Genomic DNA, 13602 nt, shown 5'->3' with positions numbered 1-13602 from the left:
TACACAAGAATGATTCTCATACAACGGTTTGCATCAATGTGCCTCGGTCAGTGGCAGCCTGGTGGTGCAGTATGTTTGTGTACTATTACTGTACTGCAGTGTGGAGTGTATGGGGCAGTGAGTTGTGTCTATTGTTCTCAGCACACCCAGTTCTAATCTTGACCCTGCCTATTAGGAAGGGCAATGTCGAGAAGCTAAATCCTCTAGGGAGGTCAGGGAAGTAGTAAGTGGGGGGGGGGGGCGCATGTTTCACTATGGGTCATTGCTGTGTATCTGTTAATAACTGGCCTGACAAAGGACAGGCAATACACTAGTTGCCAATCCACTCAAAACAATTCATGACGAGGAGAAAAGGGGGAAAAGAAGAAAAAAAATCTACTTGGCTAGAGTAAGGTTGCAGCAAGTGTGACTAAGCAGCATTTATTTAATTTCCTGCCTAAATTTTGTTGAGGATCTTGCTTCTCTTTCACATCTGTCCACTAATAGTTAGGGTAAAGATTCAAACTCACTGTGTTGGGAACCATGGACAAGATCCACGTACAATCCAATTGCCATTATATTGTATGGGATCAACCATCCTATCCTATTCAATTCAATTCAATTGTGATCCACTGGGTGTTTTCTTGGCTTTACATAGAACAATATTATTTTGTTTCACTGTAGTAGGCAGTAACAACACAACTATTTAAGGGCTATTTAAGCGAACCACAACATTCTCAAACACACAAATCCTGTTTATATGGTGACTACAAAGCATTCTTAAGAGAAGTTAAAGATAGTATTAGATCAAAGGAAGAGGCTTATAATATTGCCAAAAAGAATAGTAAGCCTGAGGATTGGGAGGATTTTAGAATTCAGCAAAGGAGGACCAAGAAATTGATAAAGAAAGGGAAAATAGAATGAGAGTAAACAAGCAAGAGACATAAAAACAGATTGTAAACGCTTTTATAGGTATGTAAAAAGGAAAAGATTAGCAAAAGTAAATGTGGGTCCCTCACAGGCTGAGACAGGAGAAATTATAATGGGGAATAAGGAAATGGCAGAGAAATTAAACAAATACTTTGTGTCTGTCTTCACGGAAGACGACGCAAAAAACTTCCCGGAAATACTGGAGAACCAAGGCTCTAGCGAGAATGAGGAACAGAAAGAAATTAGTAAAAAATAGTACTGGAGAAATTATTGGGACTGAAAGCCGTTAAATCCCCTGGACCTGATGGCCTACACCCTAGAGTTTTGAAAGAGGTGGCTATAGAGATAGTGGATGCATTGGTTGTCATTTTCCAAAATTCCATAGATTCTAGAATGGTTCCCGCAGATTGGAAGGTAGCAAATGTAACCCCACTAGTTAAGAATGGAGGGAGCGCAAAAATGGGGAACTACAGACCAGTTAGCCTGACATCAGTAGTAGGGAAAATCCTAGAGCCTATTTCTAAGGATGTTGTAACAGACCACTTAGAAAATAATAATAGGATTGGGCAGAGTCAACACAGATTTATGAAAAAGTGTTTGATGAATCTGTTGAGTTTTTTGAAGTTGTAATTAGCATAATAGAGAAGGGGAAGCCAGTGGATGTGGTGTATTTGGATTTTCAGAAGGCACACATGTAAAGGAAAAGCCATATTTCAGAAAAATACACCATCCTATGAACAGAATTCTGACTTTATTAATACATGACATATTGGGTTTAAAAATCTAAAAGGCCTCAAAGACACAAGCTGTAAACAGAAATACAGGCTTCTGAGATAAGATGAAGTATTAACACAAAAGTTGTAAACACCACACAAGCTTTTGAAATGGGAATTGATTGTTAATACTGAGACAAAGGCCCTATTGAAGAAGCAAAGGCTTGCTTCCAAGAAGTCTGCAGTTTGGAACCAACACAATAGCAATGCCCAAGTAAAAAGTGTTAAAAAATAACACTTCGAACAGAAACACAGAACATTAAAAAACCATGTGCCTTTGATAAAAGTAACATCAAATGAAAGACAGGAAACACAAGTTTGTAATACAACCAATTGAAGTAGCTAAGAAATGCATGGAACACCCTGATTGAAGTGGTTTTGATTTACATATTGTAAAAGGTACAAAACAGAAGACTTTGTAGATATGACTTCAATAGATACACCAAGCAATCACATTGTGTTTGTATTGAAAATGGAACAGTTAGTAGACACGACATCTGCTTTCAAACAGCAGAGGTGATTTAGAAATTGAATGCAAGAACTTCGTAAGAATGGCATCAAAAGAGATACATCGGTCATAACCATTTTTTATGATCAAATTTGAACACCTAAAGGTAGAGACATAATTATGCATGCAGCAGCTGAACTGACAGTGAGACAGAAAAAATTCAACGGAAAGAATTACTAGAGATAATTAGCTTACATCAGCAGAAAACTTCAAAGGATAAACCACTAAGAAAAGGTATAAAAAGAGCTTTTCAGATGGCAAGTCAGAAGTCGCTGGAAGGGGCAAGTGATTCTCAACTTCAGAGGCAGACTAAGTTTTTAACTCTGAGTCTCGGGGATCAAAAAGGTACTCTTATTTGATTTTGGTGGATATTCTAGATTATAAATAATAAGAAATGTATAAATGTCACAAAGTTATGATTTGAGAATAAGGATCTCTGAGAATAAGAAATGTAAGCTATTTGTATTTTGAACTGTTAAAGTCGCGATTGACTTACCAGCTGTTAACTGCAAGTCGGTTCTTTAATAAATCGATATATTTTTAGAATTGTCTCAGTATTTCTGTATCAAACTTGCAAACTCAATCTCTGTACACTCTTTGGTGAGGAGTTGCAGAATTCTGGGAGGGGTTTTCCAGACCCTCATAATATCCAGAAGGTTACAGTCTAGCTAAACTTATTAAAAGTGCTATCTGGAAGATGGTAATATCTTCAAGACATTCCTTTCCTTGAGAGATAGCCTGGACCTTTAGACCCAATTAAGCATCTTATAGAATTCGGCTATCTCTAACTTTAGTTGAAGGTGAACATCTGGAGAACACGTCTGATCTGGGGTAGCCCGAAAAGGGCTAGGACTAGTAATTATCCCTTCACACACGAGGTTATTAAACAAAATTAGTGCTCATGGGATTGGGGGTAATATACTAGCATGGATTAAGGATTGGTTAATGGACAGAAAACAGAGAGTAGGAATAAACGGGTCATTTTTGGGTTGGCAGGCTGTAACTAGTGGGGTACCGCAAGGATCAGTGCTTGAGCCTCAGCTATTCACAATCTACATCAATGATTTGGATAAGGGGATCAAATGTAATATATCCAAGTTTGCTGATGATACAAAGCTGGGTGGGAATGCAAAGAGGCTTCAAGGGGATATAGACATGCTAAGTGAGTGGGCAAGAACATGGCAAATGGAATATAATGTGGAGAAATGTGAGGTTATCCACTTTGGTAGGAAAAATAGAAAAGCAGAGTATTTTTTTAAATGGTGAGACATTGGGAAATGTTGGTGTTCAGAGGGACCTGGGTGTCCTTGTACACGAATCACTGAAAGTTAACATGCAGGTACAGCAAGTAATTAGGAAAGCAAATGGTACATTGTACTCAAATCCTCTTGTAATAAAGGCCAAGAGTAAATATGTCTTACTGCAATTATATAGGGCCCCGGTGAGACCGCACCTGGAGTATTGTGTGCAGTTTTGGTCTCCTTACCCAAGGAAGGATATACTTTCCATAGAGGGAGTGCAACAAAGGTTCACTGGACTGATTCCTGGGATGGGAGGGAATTGTCCTATGAGGAGAGATTGAGTAGACTAGGCCTATATTCTCTAGAGTTTAGAAGAATGAAAGGTGATCTCATTGAAACATACAAAATTCTTACAGGGCTTGACAGGGTAGATGCAGGGAGGATGTTTCCCTTGGCTGGGGAGTCCAGAACCAGGAGTCACAGTCTCAGAATAAGGGGTAGGCCATTTAGGACAGAGATGAGAAATTTCTTCACTCAGCGGGTGGTAAATCTTTGGAATTCTCTACTCCAGAGGGCTGTGGAGGCTCAGTCATTGAGTATATTAAAGACAGAGATCGATAGATTTTTGGATATTAAGGGAATCAAGGGATATGGGGATAGTGCAGGAAATTGGCATTGAGGCCAAGATCAGATCAGCCATGATCTTATTGAATGGCGGGGCAGGCTCGAGGGGCCAAATGGCCTACTCCTACTTCTTATGTTCTTATGTCATTGTGTGTCCAGACATTTATGGAAGTATCTGTGCACAAACATGCAACAAAGTGTATGCACGCCTGCTGCTAGCTAGAACACACACTTTTTGTTGCCTGTTTTGTCTGGTGTTGCAAAGCAGACGATTCCCTTCAGGCGAGTAAAAAGGCCTGATGGCAAACTCCTGCTGGGTTTATCCATGGATCAAAGACCAGCACATGTTTCTGGGAGAAGTCAACTCTTCTCCCGCTGCACCAAATCATTAGGGCAGCCCCCTGTATTCCTCTGGACCTTCATGGGTCTCAAACTACAAATAGCGCTCCTACCATGACTGCTATTTAAAGCGAACACTGTGGTTGGCCATGAAATGTCAGGATATTTTCACTTGGGCTCAATAGCCTTATTACTCTTTGTGTTTAGTAGTGCGCAGGAAGTGTAAGAAGCATTGAATGGCTTCCAAAGAAATACACAGATGCAATTGCAAACAGCAAGACTGGACCCACTGCAACAGCTGATTAAAGGCTAACCATCCAATGTAGTAAATGAATAGGCCAAAGGAAATATGCTATGAGCAAAACTGTATTGGCCAAATTCCAAATATACTCCCTCTAGCTAAAGGCAGGCAGCTGGTCACTCAATGCATTGTACCTTGCTTTCTACATAGCTGCATATTTAGCTAAAAGCTCACTTGTACATTGTTAAAAGATAGACATAAAAAAAGCTTCTTCGTTCAGGAATCTTGTCCAACTCTTTAGGTTTGGCGTGTCCATGTCTTCATGGACCAATTACAGATAAGCCCGCCATCCAATAGATAAATTGGAGGGGGACAGAAATGATCCGAAATCCAGATAAACCAGCAGACAGGCCTTGTAGAATACACCTCCTTTCTTATACGAAAGTAATTAAACTATGTATATTATGTCCACATTTCTCAAATTAGAAACAATTAGCTGTTGTGACCCAAGTGGGTCTTCATCAAATGCTCTCCTGGGGAATGCCCCAGGATGTACACGTGCAGAGACCCAATTTGCTATTTGATGCCCCTCTAATATGATGTAATATCCATCATAAATCAATGTTCAGCTACCTTCAGCAAAAAAAAATTCTTGAACATTTAGAGACATTGCCATCATCTCTGCCTCAACACCAGAGGGAGTGAGGGAGTGAAAAATACTTCCTGGCTGCAGGGAAGAATTACTTTGCCAACAGTGTGTAATTGTAAGAGGAGAGAAATAATAAGTAGCCTAAATTTTAAAAAAAATGCAATTTGAAGAGTCTGACAAAAAAGTTGCGAAGTTGAGGGAACGAAAACCCTCTTAGCAACCTTAATGGAGTCTGCTTAATGTATGGGGCTTCGAACGGCACAGTGAAAGGTTCATAATGAGCATTGTGTCATTTGTTTTGAGAGGACGGAAGGAGGGTTGGAATCCAGAATACAAATTAGCCTTTGTGACTTGCGATATGTTTCACCATTCAACTTTGATCAAATGGTATCAGCTGAAAAATCTGTGAAGTAGCAAGACCTTACAAGAAAAAAAACCTTGAAACAGATGATTATCAGTTTTCTTAAAATGAAGGGCGAACAATAGTTTTAAATACAGCCTTTGTGGAGGTGAAACTTCTACCCATTTTGGGAGAAAAAAAACACCATAGCAGATCAGGCTCTTAATTCAATCAGTATCAGAACAAAACAGACCATCCTTGAAAGAAAACAATGAAACTATGCCTATTATACCAGCCGAATTAGGTTTTCCTACCTAGAAACAATTTGCAGTTAAGCTTCCTGGAAGTCAATAATTATTCAAACTTTAGCCCCATTTGTGCACTATGTTAAAGCAGCCTCACATTTTCACTCCCTTTATTAAAAAAATGTAAACTCTCACCCAGTGCTTTTCATTTGTCTCAACACCAGGAACTTTGGTAGCTGCATGGCTAATCTGTTATCACGTGCTGCTTTTGCACTGATGACTTGTTCAATGCTCATGATCTGTTGCCATGCACTTTAGCTGAAACATTCTGATGCAAAAGTCCAGCACGATCTTTTGAATCAAGTTGGAGCTTCGAGCATTCGGAGAGGACCACTAACAGTTTAGCCAAGGTGGCAGCAAAATTGGTACTGCATAATCCACCATAGTTGGTATGATGTACAGAGTGTATTAACTGCAACACAAATATTCTCATTCATATCTAATGAATTGGTACCAAAACGTTATAAGGAAATGAATCACAACTAAGCTAATTTGCAAACTGCCAACACCTACTGCAAGGTAGTGTTATGTAGGCCAAGTATGGTCTCCAGGCCCAAGTAGGGTTACTAACTCTGGTATTCTTGGAGGTTATCACCATATAACCCAACCCCATGCTCCCGCCATTGGTTGCCCAACATGTCCACCCTCGCGGTGCATCTCCTTCCCATACCAATTGGAAAGCAAAAAGACTCATCACCCGACTGGATGGTGTTTGACCGTCAGTCAAACAGTCTTTCTCCCCCCTCCCCAATATTTTTTATTACTAACAAACAGAAGTGTTCAATTTAAAAAAAAAATCTTTAATTCCCCTATGATTTTCTCCAGGGTTGCTCACAGCAGGTATCTTCAATACCTGGAGATTAATCTTCAATACCTGGAGGCTTTAGGCCAATCCTGGTGGGTTGGCAACCCTAGACCCAAGTTGAGATCAGAAGGGCACAATATACAACTACAGCGTTGGATGTTTTTCATAGGTCAAGTGTATGATATATAAATTTCACATGCCCATTATTACAGTATACTGAAATCCTAGTGAAAATACTGATTATCATTTTACTTGCTCCTCGCCCAAGTAGACACCATCTTAAAAAGGGCAAGGTAATGTGAGTTAGTTCAATGCTTTAGAACCAACTGCCTATTTAAACTAACAGTCAGCCGACCAGGTCAAGGCTTACCTCTCTCATTAGAATTTGACCACGCTGGACAAACACTGCTGGGCTGGAGAGATCGAAGCGTTGTTGAAGGCCCTCGAGCTGTGGCTGCAGCTGCTCGAGTTGTTCATAGCAGCTCTGCATCTTCACTGGATGATAAGGCAGCAGCTTCAGCTTCTCCATGTACTAGAAAACACAACGTAACAGCACTCATCAAGTACTCTTACTGTTTTATCACTTTTGCTTTATTGTCTTGTGTTTAACATACCAATGGGTGCAAGGCTCTAGTCGAAGTCAAGTCATAAACTATTACTGAATTTTACCTTTTCATATGAAATTTTGATAAGTTAAAACTGCTGATGGCTATCTTTGTGCAATTGTTAGCAAATACACAATCATCTTATTTGGGACTCTGCTAACCTAGATATGAATCCTTTGGAAGACACCCGTATGTTTTACTTTGTAGATTTCTAGCAGACAGGTTTGAAATAATGTGAGCTTTCAGATGCAGTCATTATCTCTATTTATCAAAAAGTAAACATATTCAACTTGTTTACATCAGAGTTCCTTTTATTTCTGGCATGTCACTGTGAGGGAGAAAGGGACGGAAAGAGGGAGAACTTGCATTTACATTATACCTTTCACAACCTTAGGATGTCCCAAAATGTGTTACAGCCAACTGCTTTTTGAATTGTAGTTACTGTTGTTTTGTAGGCAAACATGACCCACAAATGTCAATGAGATAAAATGACCAGTTAATCTGTGCTGGTGGCATTGGTTGAAGTGTGGCAGAGACCACAAAAGGGACAATAACACAATGTGTACCCAATGCTGTTATATGTACCTAAACACAATTCACTTTGTATAGCAATGTTGTGGTATGTACATACTGGGTTGGGTTATTGGTGCAGGGTCCCTTTAAGAGCGTCGGTTGCGTGATGATGTCATAGCCCCTGCACGGGGCTGGGCTTCAGACCTCGTGGAGATTTGATTAAAGAAAGACACGTTTTGTTTTTGCTCAAAGAAAAGTCTCAGCCTGTTGATTTCTGTCAATCCCAACAGAAGGTTTAATTTCTCATCCGAAAGACAGCACCTCCAACAATATAATGTCCCCTCAGTATTGCACTCAAGTGTCAGCCTAGATTATGCACTCAAGACGTGAAGTGGGCCTTGAACCGTGACTTTCCGATTCAAAGATGAGGGTGCCATCACTAAACCAATTAATAATTAAAATAGGACAGCTTTGACAAATTGGTAACAAAACTGTTTTATCTCCTATTTTGCCAACTTGGGCATCATAGCACTAGAGCGTAAGGATTTAATCGTGAGGAATCAGTCACATTACTGGGAATGTACAATAAACTGCTGAACATTGGAAGGGAAATTGAAGATGAAATTTGTAGATAAATGAAAAGATCCATTGATTTGTAGAACTTCAATTGCAGGAGATTTTAAACAACTAAAAATAGAACAATAGGGAAAGAGGTGAAAAAGGGAGAACAATTTGTGCGTTGGGTTCAGGACTGTTTTATCAGTCAATATGTTGCTGCTCCTACAAGAAAAGAAACGTTACTTCACCTGGCTTTGTGTAATGAACTGGAACAAGTAAATGACATACAACAAGTAAATGACATACAAGCAGGGAACATTTGGGAAACAGTGACCATAGCATAAATAGTTTCAGCATGAGAAGTATATAAGTCAAGGGTTAAGGCCACAGCACTAGAAAAAAATAAAACGGGGCCAGATTCCAGATTAAATGGAAGGCAGAATTGGCAACTACAAGCATAGATCAGCAATGGAAAAGGTTTAAATAAATAAAAATAGAAAGGGTACAAAGTACATCCCAGTAAAGAAAAACAGGAATGTGTTGAAAGCTGGGGTTCCATGGGTGGATAGGGATGGGAGATCAAATTTGAAATGGAAAACAGCAATTAGTGCCTACAGGGCAGATTAAAAAAACAAGGAAAGTCCGGACAAAATATAAAGAATATATATAGGTCAGCTGCCAAAAGATTAGGAGAACCAAGAGCAAACATGAGGAAAAATTAGCAAAAAACAAAGAACATTAGTAGGAAGAGGATAGTCAATGTTCAGGCTGGGCCATTAAGAAATAATGGAGGCAGGTTTGCAGTGGAGTGAGGGTTAGCACTTTGCCTTGGTTTTCATCAAGGTGGTGAATATTTGGATTGTAGAACCACTAGAGCAGAGTGCAAAATTGTTATAGTAGGTTGTCATTCAGAGAGAAATGAGATCAAAGAAGCTGTTCCATCTTAAAAAGGTAGGCAAATCACCAGGACCTGATAATTTACATCCGAGGATGCTGAACGAAGCTGGGGAAGAAATAGAGGTGGCTCTGGCTATAATTGTCCAAATTTCTGTGAAGAAGAAATTTGTGCCAGAGGGCCGAAGATCACAAATGTGATACACCTCTTCAAAAGAGTGTGACAGGGATAAGCCAAGAAATTTCCACCAGTAAGTTTTGCTTCAGTCATTGGTAAACTAGAAGTGTCTGCAGCACTGGATAAAATTACCAGGCATCTGGAGAAACACGAGTTAATCAGTGCCAGTCAGCATGGGTTTCTAAAAGGGCAGGTCATGCTTGACCAACCTTATAGAATTCTCTCAAGTCCCAACAGAAGATAGCAAAAAATTCAGTGGATGTGGTTTGTATATCTTTTCATAAAGCATTTGAAAAGGTAGCAGAGACCTATGACAAAGACGATGGTACATGGAATTAAGAGGAATGTGGCCACATAGACCAAGCATTGGAGAGCAGAAAGCAAAGGTCAGGGATGAAAAAAGCTTCTCAAGATTGGAAGAGTGGTGTTTCAGAGGGTTCTGTGTTCAGGCCACTTTTAGTTAAAATATATATTTAAATGATCTGGACTCAGGAGTTGAGGTAACTATTACAAATTTTCTGATGGCTTAAAATTGCAAGGCGTGGCAAAGTGCGACAGGATGGTGAAAGACCGCAGGATAGACAAACAGGTAGCAGATACAGTTCAAATGTGAAATGATATATTTTGGAAGAATAGGGAAAGGAAATACAACATAAATGTTAGGATTTTAAATGGAGTTTTTGGTATGCAAGTCATTAAAAGTGGCAACCCAAGTGTATGTCCATTAAAAAATGTTAATCTTTTAAAATTAAAGAATCTTTGGCTTTGTATCTAGAGGCATAGAATAGAAAAGCAGGGACATAATGTTGGAATTGTATAAAAAATTAGTTAGGCCACAATTGATGTGAAGAGAAAAAGATTGGTGAAGTCAAGCGTAGGTCCCTTGCAATCAGAATCAGGGGAATTTATAATGGGGAACAAAGAAATGGCAGACCAATTAAATACATACTTTGGTTCGGTCTTCACAAAGGAGGACACAAATAACCTCCCAGAGATGTCAGGGAACATAGGGTTTAATGAGAGGGAGGAACTGAATGAAATCAGTATTTGTAGGGAAATGGTATTAAGGAAATTGACGGGATTGAAGGCCGATAAATCCCCAGGGCCTGATCATCTACATCCTAGGGTACTTAAGGAAGTGGCCCTAGAAATAGTAGATGCATTGCTGGTCATCTTCCAAAATTCTAGAGACCCTGGAACAGTTCCCATGGATTGGAGGGTAGCTAATGTAACCCCAATATTCAAAAAAGGTGGTAGAGAGAAAATGGGAAATTATAGACCGGTAAGCCAGACATCGGTAGTGGGGAAAATGCTAGAGTCCATTATAAAAGATGTAATAGCAGAGCACTTGGAAAACAGTGACAGGATTGGACAAAGTCAACATGGATTTACAAAAGGGAAATCGTGCTTGACTAATCTACTGGAATTTTTTGATGATGTAACTGGTAGAATAGATGAGGGAGAGCCAGTGGATGTGGTGTATTCGGACTTTCAGAAGGCTTTCGAGAAGGTCCCGCATAAGAGATTAGCGTGTAAAGTTAAAGCACATGGAATTGGGGGTAAGGTACTGACTTGGATAGAGAACTGGTTGGCAGACAGGATACAGAGAGTTGGAATAAACGGGTCTTTTTTTTTTTGTTTGTTTTTTTTGAGTGGCAGGCAGTGACTAGTGGGGTACCGCAGGGATCGGTGCTAGGACCCCAGCTATTCACATTATATATCATCGATCTAGACGAGGGAACTACATGTAATATCTCCAAGTTTGCAGACGACACAAAGCTGGGTGGGCGTGTGTGCTGTGAGGAGGATGCAGAGAAACTCCAGTATGATTTGGACAGGTTGGGTGATTATACTGCATCTGCCCAATGTGGATAAATGAGAGGTTATCCACTTTGGTGGCAAAGAAGGTAGATTATTATCTGAACGGCAATAGATTGGGAGAAGGGGAAGTGCAACGAGACCTGGGTGTCCTTGTGCACCAGTCACTGAAAGTAAGCATGCAGGTGCAGCAGGCGGTAAAGAAGGCAAATGGTATGTTGGCCTTCATAGCGAGAGGATTTGAGTACAGGAGCAAGAATGTCTTGCTGCAGTTGTACAGGGCCTTGGTGAGACCACACCTCGAGTATTGTGTGCAGTTTTGTTCGCCTTATCCGAGGAAGGATGTTCTTGCCATGGAGGGAGTGCAGCGAAGATTCACCAGACTGATACTTGGGATGGCAGGAATGGTGTACGAGGAGAGATTGGGTCGATTGGGCTTATATTCGCTGGAGTTTAGAAGAATGGGAGGCGATCTCATTGAAACTTATAAAATTCTAACAAGACTAGATGCAGGAAGGATGTTCCCGATGGCGGGGGAGTCCAGAACCAGGGGTCACAGTCCAAGGATAAAGGGGTAAGCCATTTAGGACTGAGATGAGGAGGAATTTCTTCACCCAGAGAGTGGTGAACCTGTCGAATTCTCTACACAGAAGGCAGTAGAGGCCAATTCATTAAATATATTCAAGAAGGAGTTAGATATATTTCTTAAGGCTAAAGGGATCAAGGGGTATGGAGAGAAAGCAGGGACAGGGTACTGAATTTGGATGATCAGCCATGATCTCATTAAATGGCGGAGCAGGCTCGAGGGGCTGAATGGCCTACTCCTGCTCCTATCTTCTATGTTTCTATGATGCTAGGGCCCCTAATTAAAAGGATAGAATAGCAATGGTAAAGGAGAAGCCTAGATTCAATAGTATGTGACCAGAGATGAGGGGTTACAGTTAGAGAAATAATGAAAAAGTGAATGCTAAAGGGGACCAAGCAGAAGAGTGGGATTAGACGAGGTATCTCGCATGGAGTAAAACACCAGCACAAATTTGAGGACTTGAATGGTCCAATGGTGCTGTAACATTCCATAATTCTAGATCGAGGTCAGGGATGAGGGAGGCACTGGAAGAAAGTAGCAGCAGCCGCCAAGTGTACGGAGGTGGGAAGGGCAGTTGTGTGTCAATTGCACTGCTTGGCACATGGCTGCTTAATGCTACAAAAATGTTAAAATGACTTTACAGGCATGCCAAAAGGAGCCAGCCACACCTTCCAGGAATGCATATTTGCCACACAGTCGCCTCCCTTCCCCATGTTGAAATGCTTGAAATAACTTCGCATCAATGCCCATGAGGTAGCATAGAGCCTCTTTACAACCCCGGCCTCACCGCCAAGTCAATTTCAATTTTTTTTTCCAATTTCAATTTTTATTTGTCACATAACCAAATACAACAAGTGAAATCCAGTCAGTGAAATGTTTTTTTCTTAACGAGCCGAGCGCACCAAGCAGCAAAGGACACTTAGCTGCCTGGTACGCACGGAGCCCGCAAGGACGGCAGCCATCTTCATCGGCGCCATCACAATAGGGTCCGCTCTCTCCTCGCTCCGCCTTTCCCGCACTCCTGCCCGACAATCTTCAGCCGCTGTGGTATCGACGTCCCGGGGCCTGCTTCTCCCTGGCTCTCCTTCCACCCGGTCTGACCTCCGAGCCTCCTGCGGTGTCCGACCTTCCAGGGCCTGCTTTTCCCGCCCTCGGTCCGCCTCCCCTCCCGCCGAGGAGCTGCCGGCCACTGTGCTACAGCGGGTCATCGTGGCCTCCATCGCTGCTTCTGCTGCCTCCCCGCCGAACTCATCAGCGCCGATGCACAGCGTCTGTAGCAGGAGTGGGCCGACCAACTCGGAGAGCGCTTACTCTGCGACCGCCACGGACGCCATCTTGATCCCAAAACACTCAGCAAGTCCATGGCGGGTCTACCTGTGAATTCCCTTCAACCAAATAATCGAGCCCAGTTTTGATCGCTCTGCTCGTCGGCTTCTCTGGTACTTGTCTTGTTGGAGCAGGAGCGGGAGAGAGAGTCTTCCTTCATTCAATCACTTAACTAAAAACCTTTCACTGAATGCAATTGCTTATTGCTTTCACCGGTTTGTATCCCTATTATGGGCCGTATGGCAGCACCCGAGTTTTAGTATAGGTCATGTAGCCAGCCCCATTAGAAAAAAAAACAGGTTTCAGCAACAAAGGGATCTCCTTCAAGTAGTTTTTATTCCTTCTTTCTAAAGACCTTATCAAGAGAAAAATGGTCACACCTAAAAATGC

At 41.3% G+C, this 13602-nt stretch overlaps 1 protein-coding gene across 2 annotated transcripts in view; it reads right to left on the bottom strand.

Annotated features, from left to right (window-relative positions):
- Positions 1 to 13602, bottom strand: part of LOC147101813 (protein Niban 2-like) — a 261246-nt gene that overhangs the window by 17338 nt on the left and 230306 nt on the right. For both annotated transcript variants that reach the window (XM_085965775.1, XM_085965774.1), the window contains one exon: positions 7105 to 7266. In XM_085965775.1, the coding sequence (XP_085821901.1) occupies positions 7105 to 7266 (162 nt within the window). The remainder of the gene's footprint in view (positions 1 to 7104; positions 7267 to 13602) is intronic.

This window comes from Somniosus microcephalus, chromosome 23, assembly GCF_052327205.1.
Source record: "Somniosus microcephalus isolate GS21.2 chromosome 23, FLI_Smic_1.0, whole genome shotgun sequence".
Lineage (NCBI taxonomy): Eukaryota > Metazoa > Chordata > Chondrichthyes > Squaliformes > Somniosidae > Somniosus > Somniosus microcephalus.
Note: the sequence above shows the minus strand (reverse complement) of the source record. Positions and strands in the feature narration are given on the sequence as shown.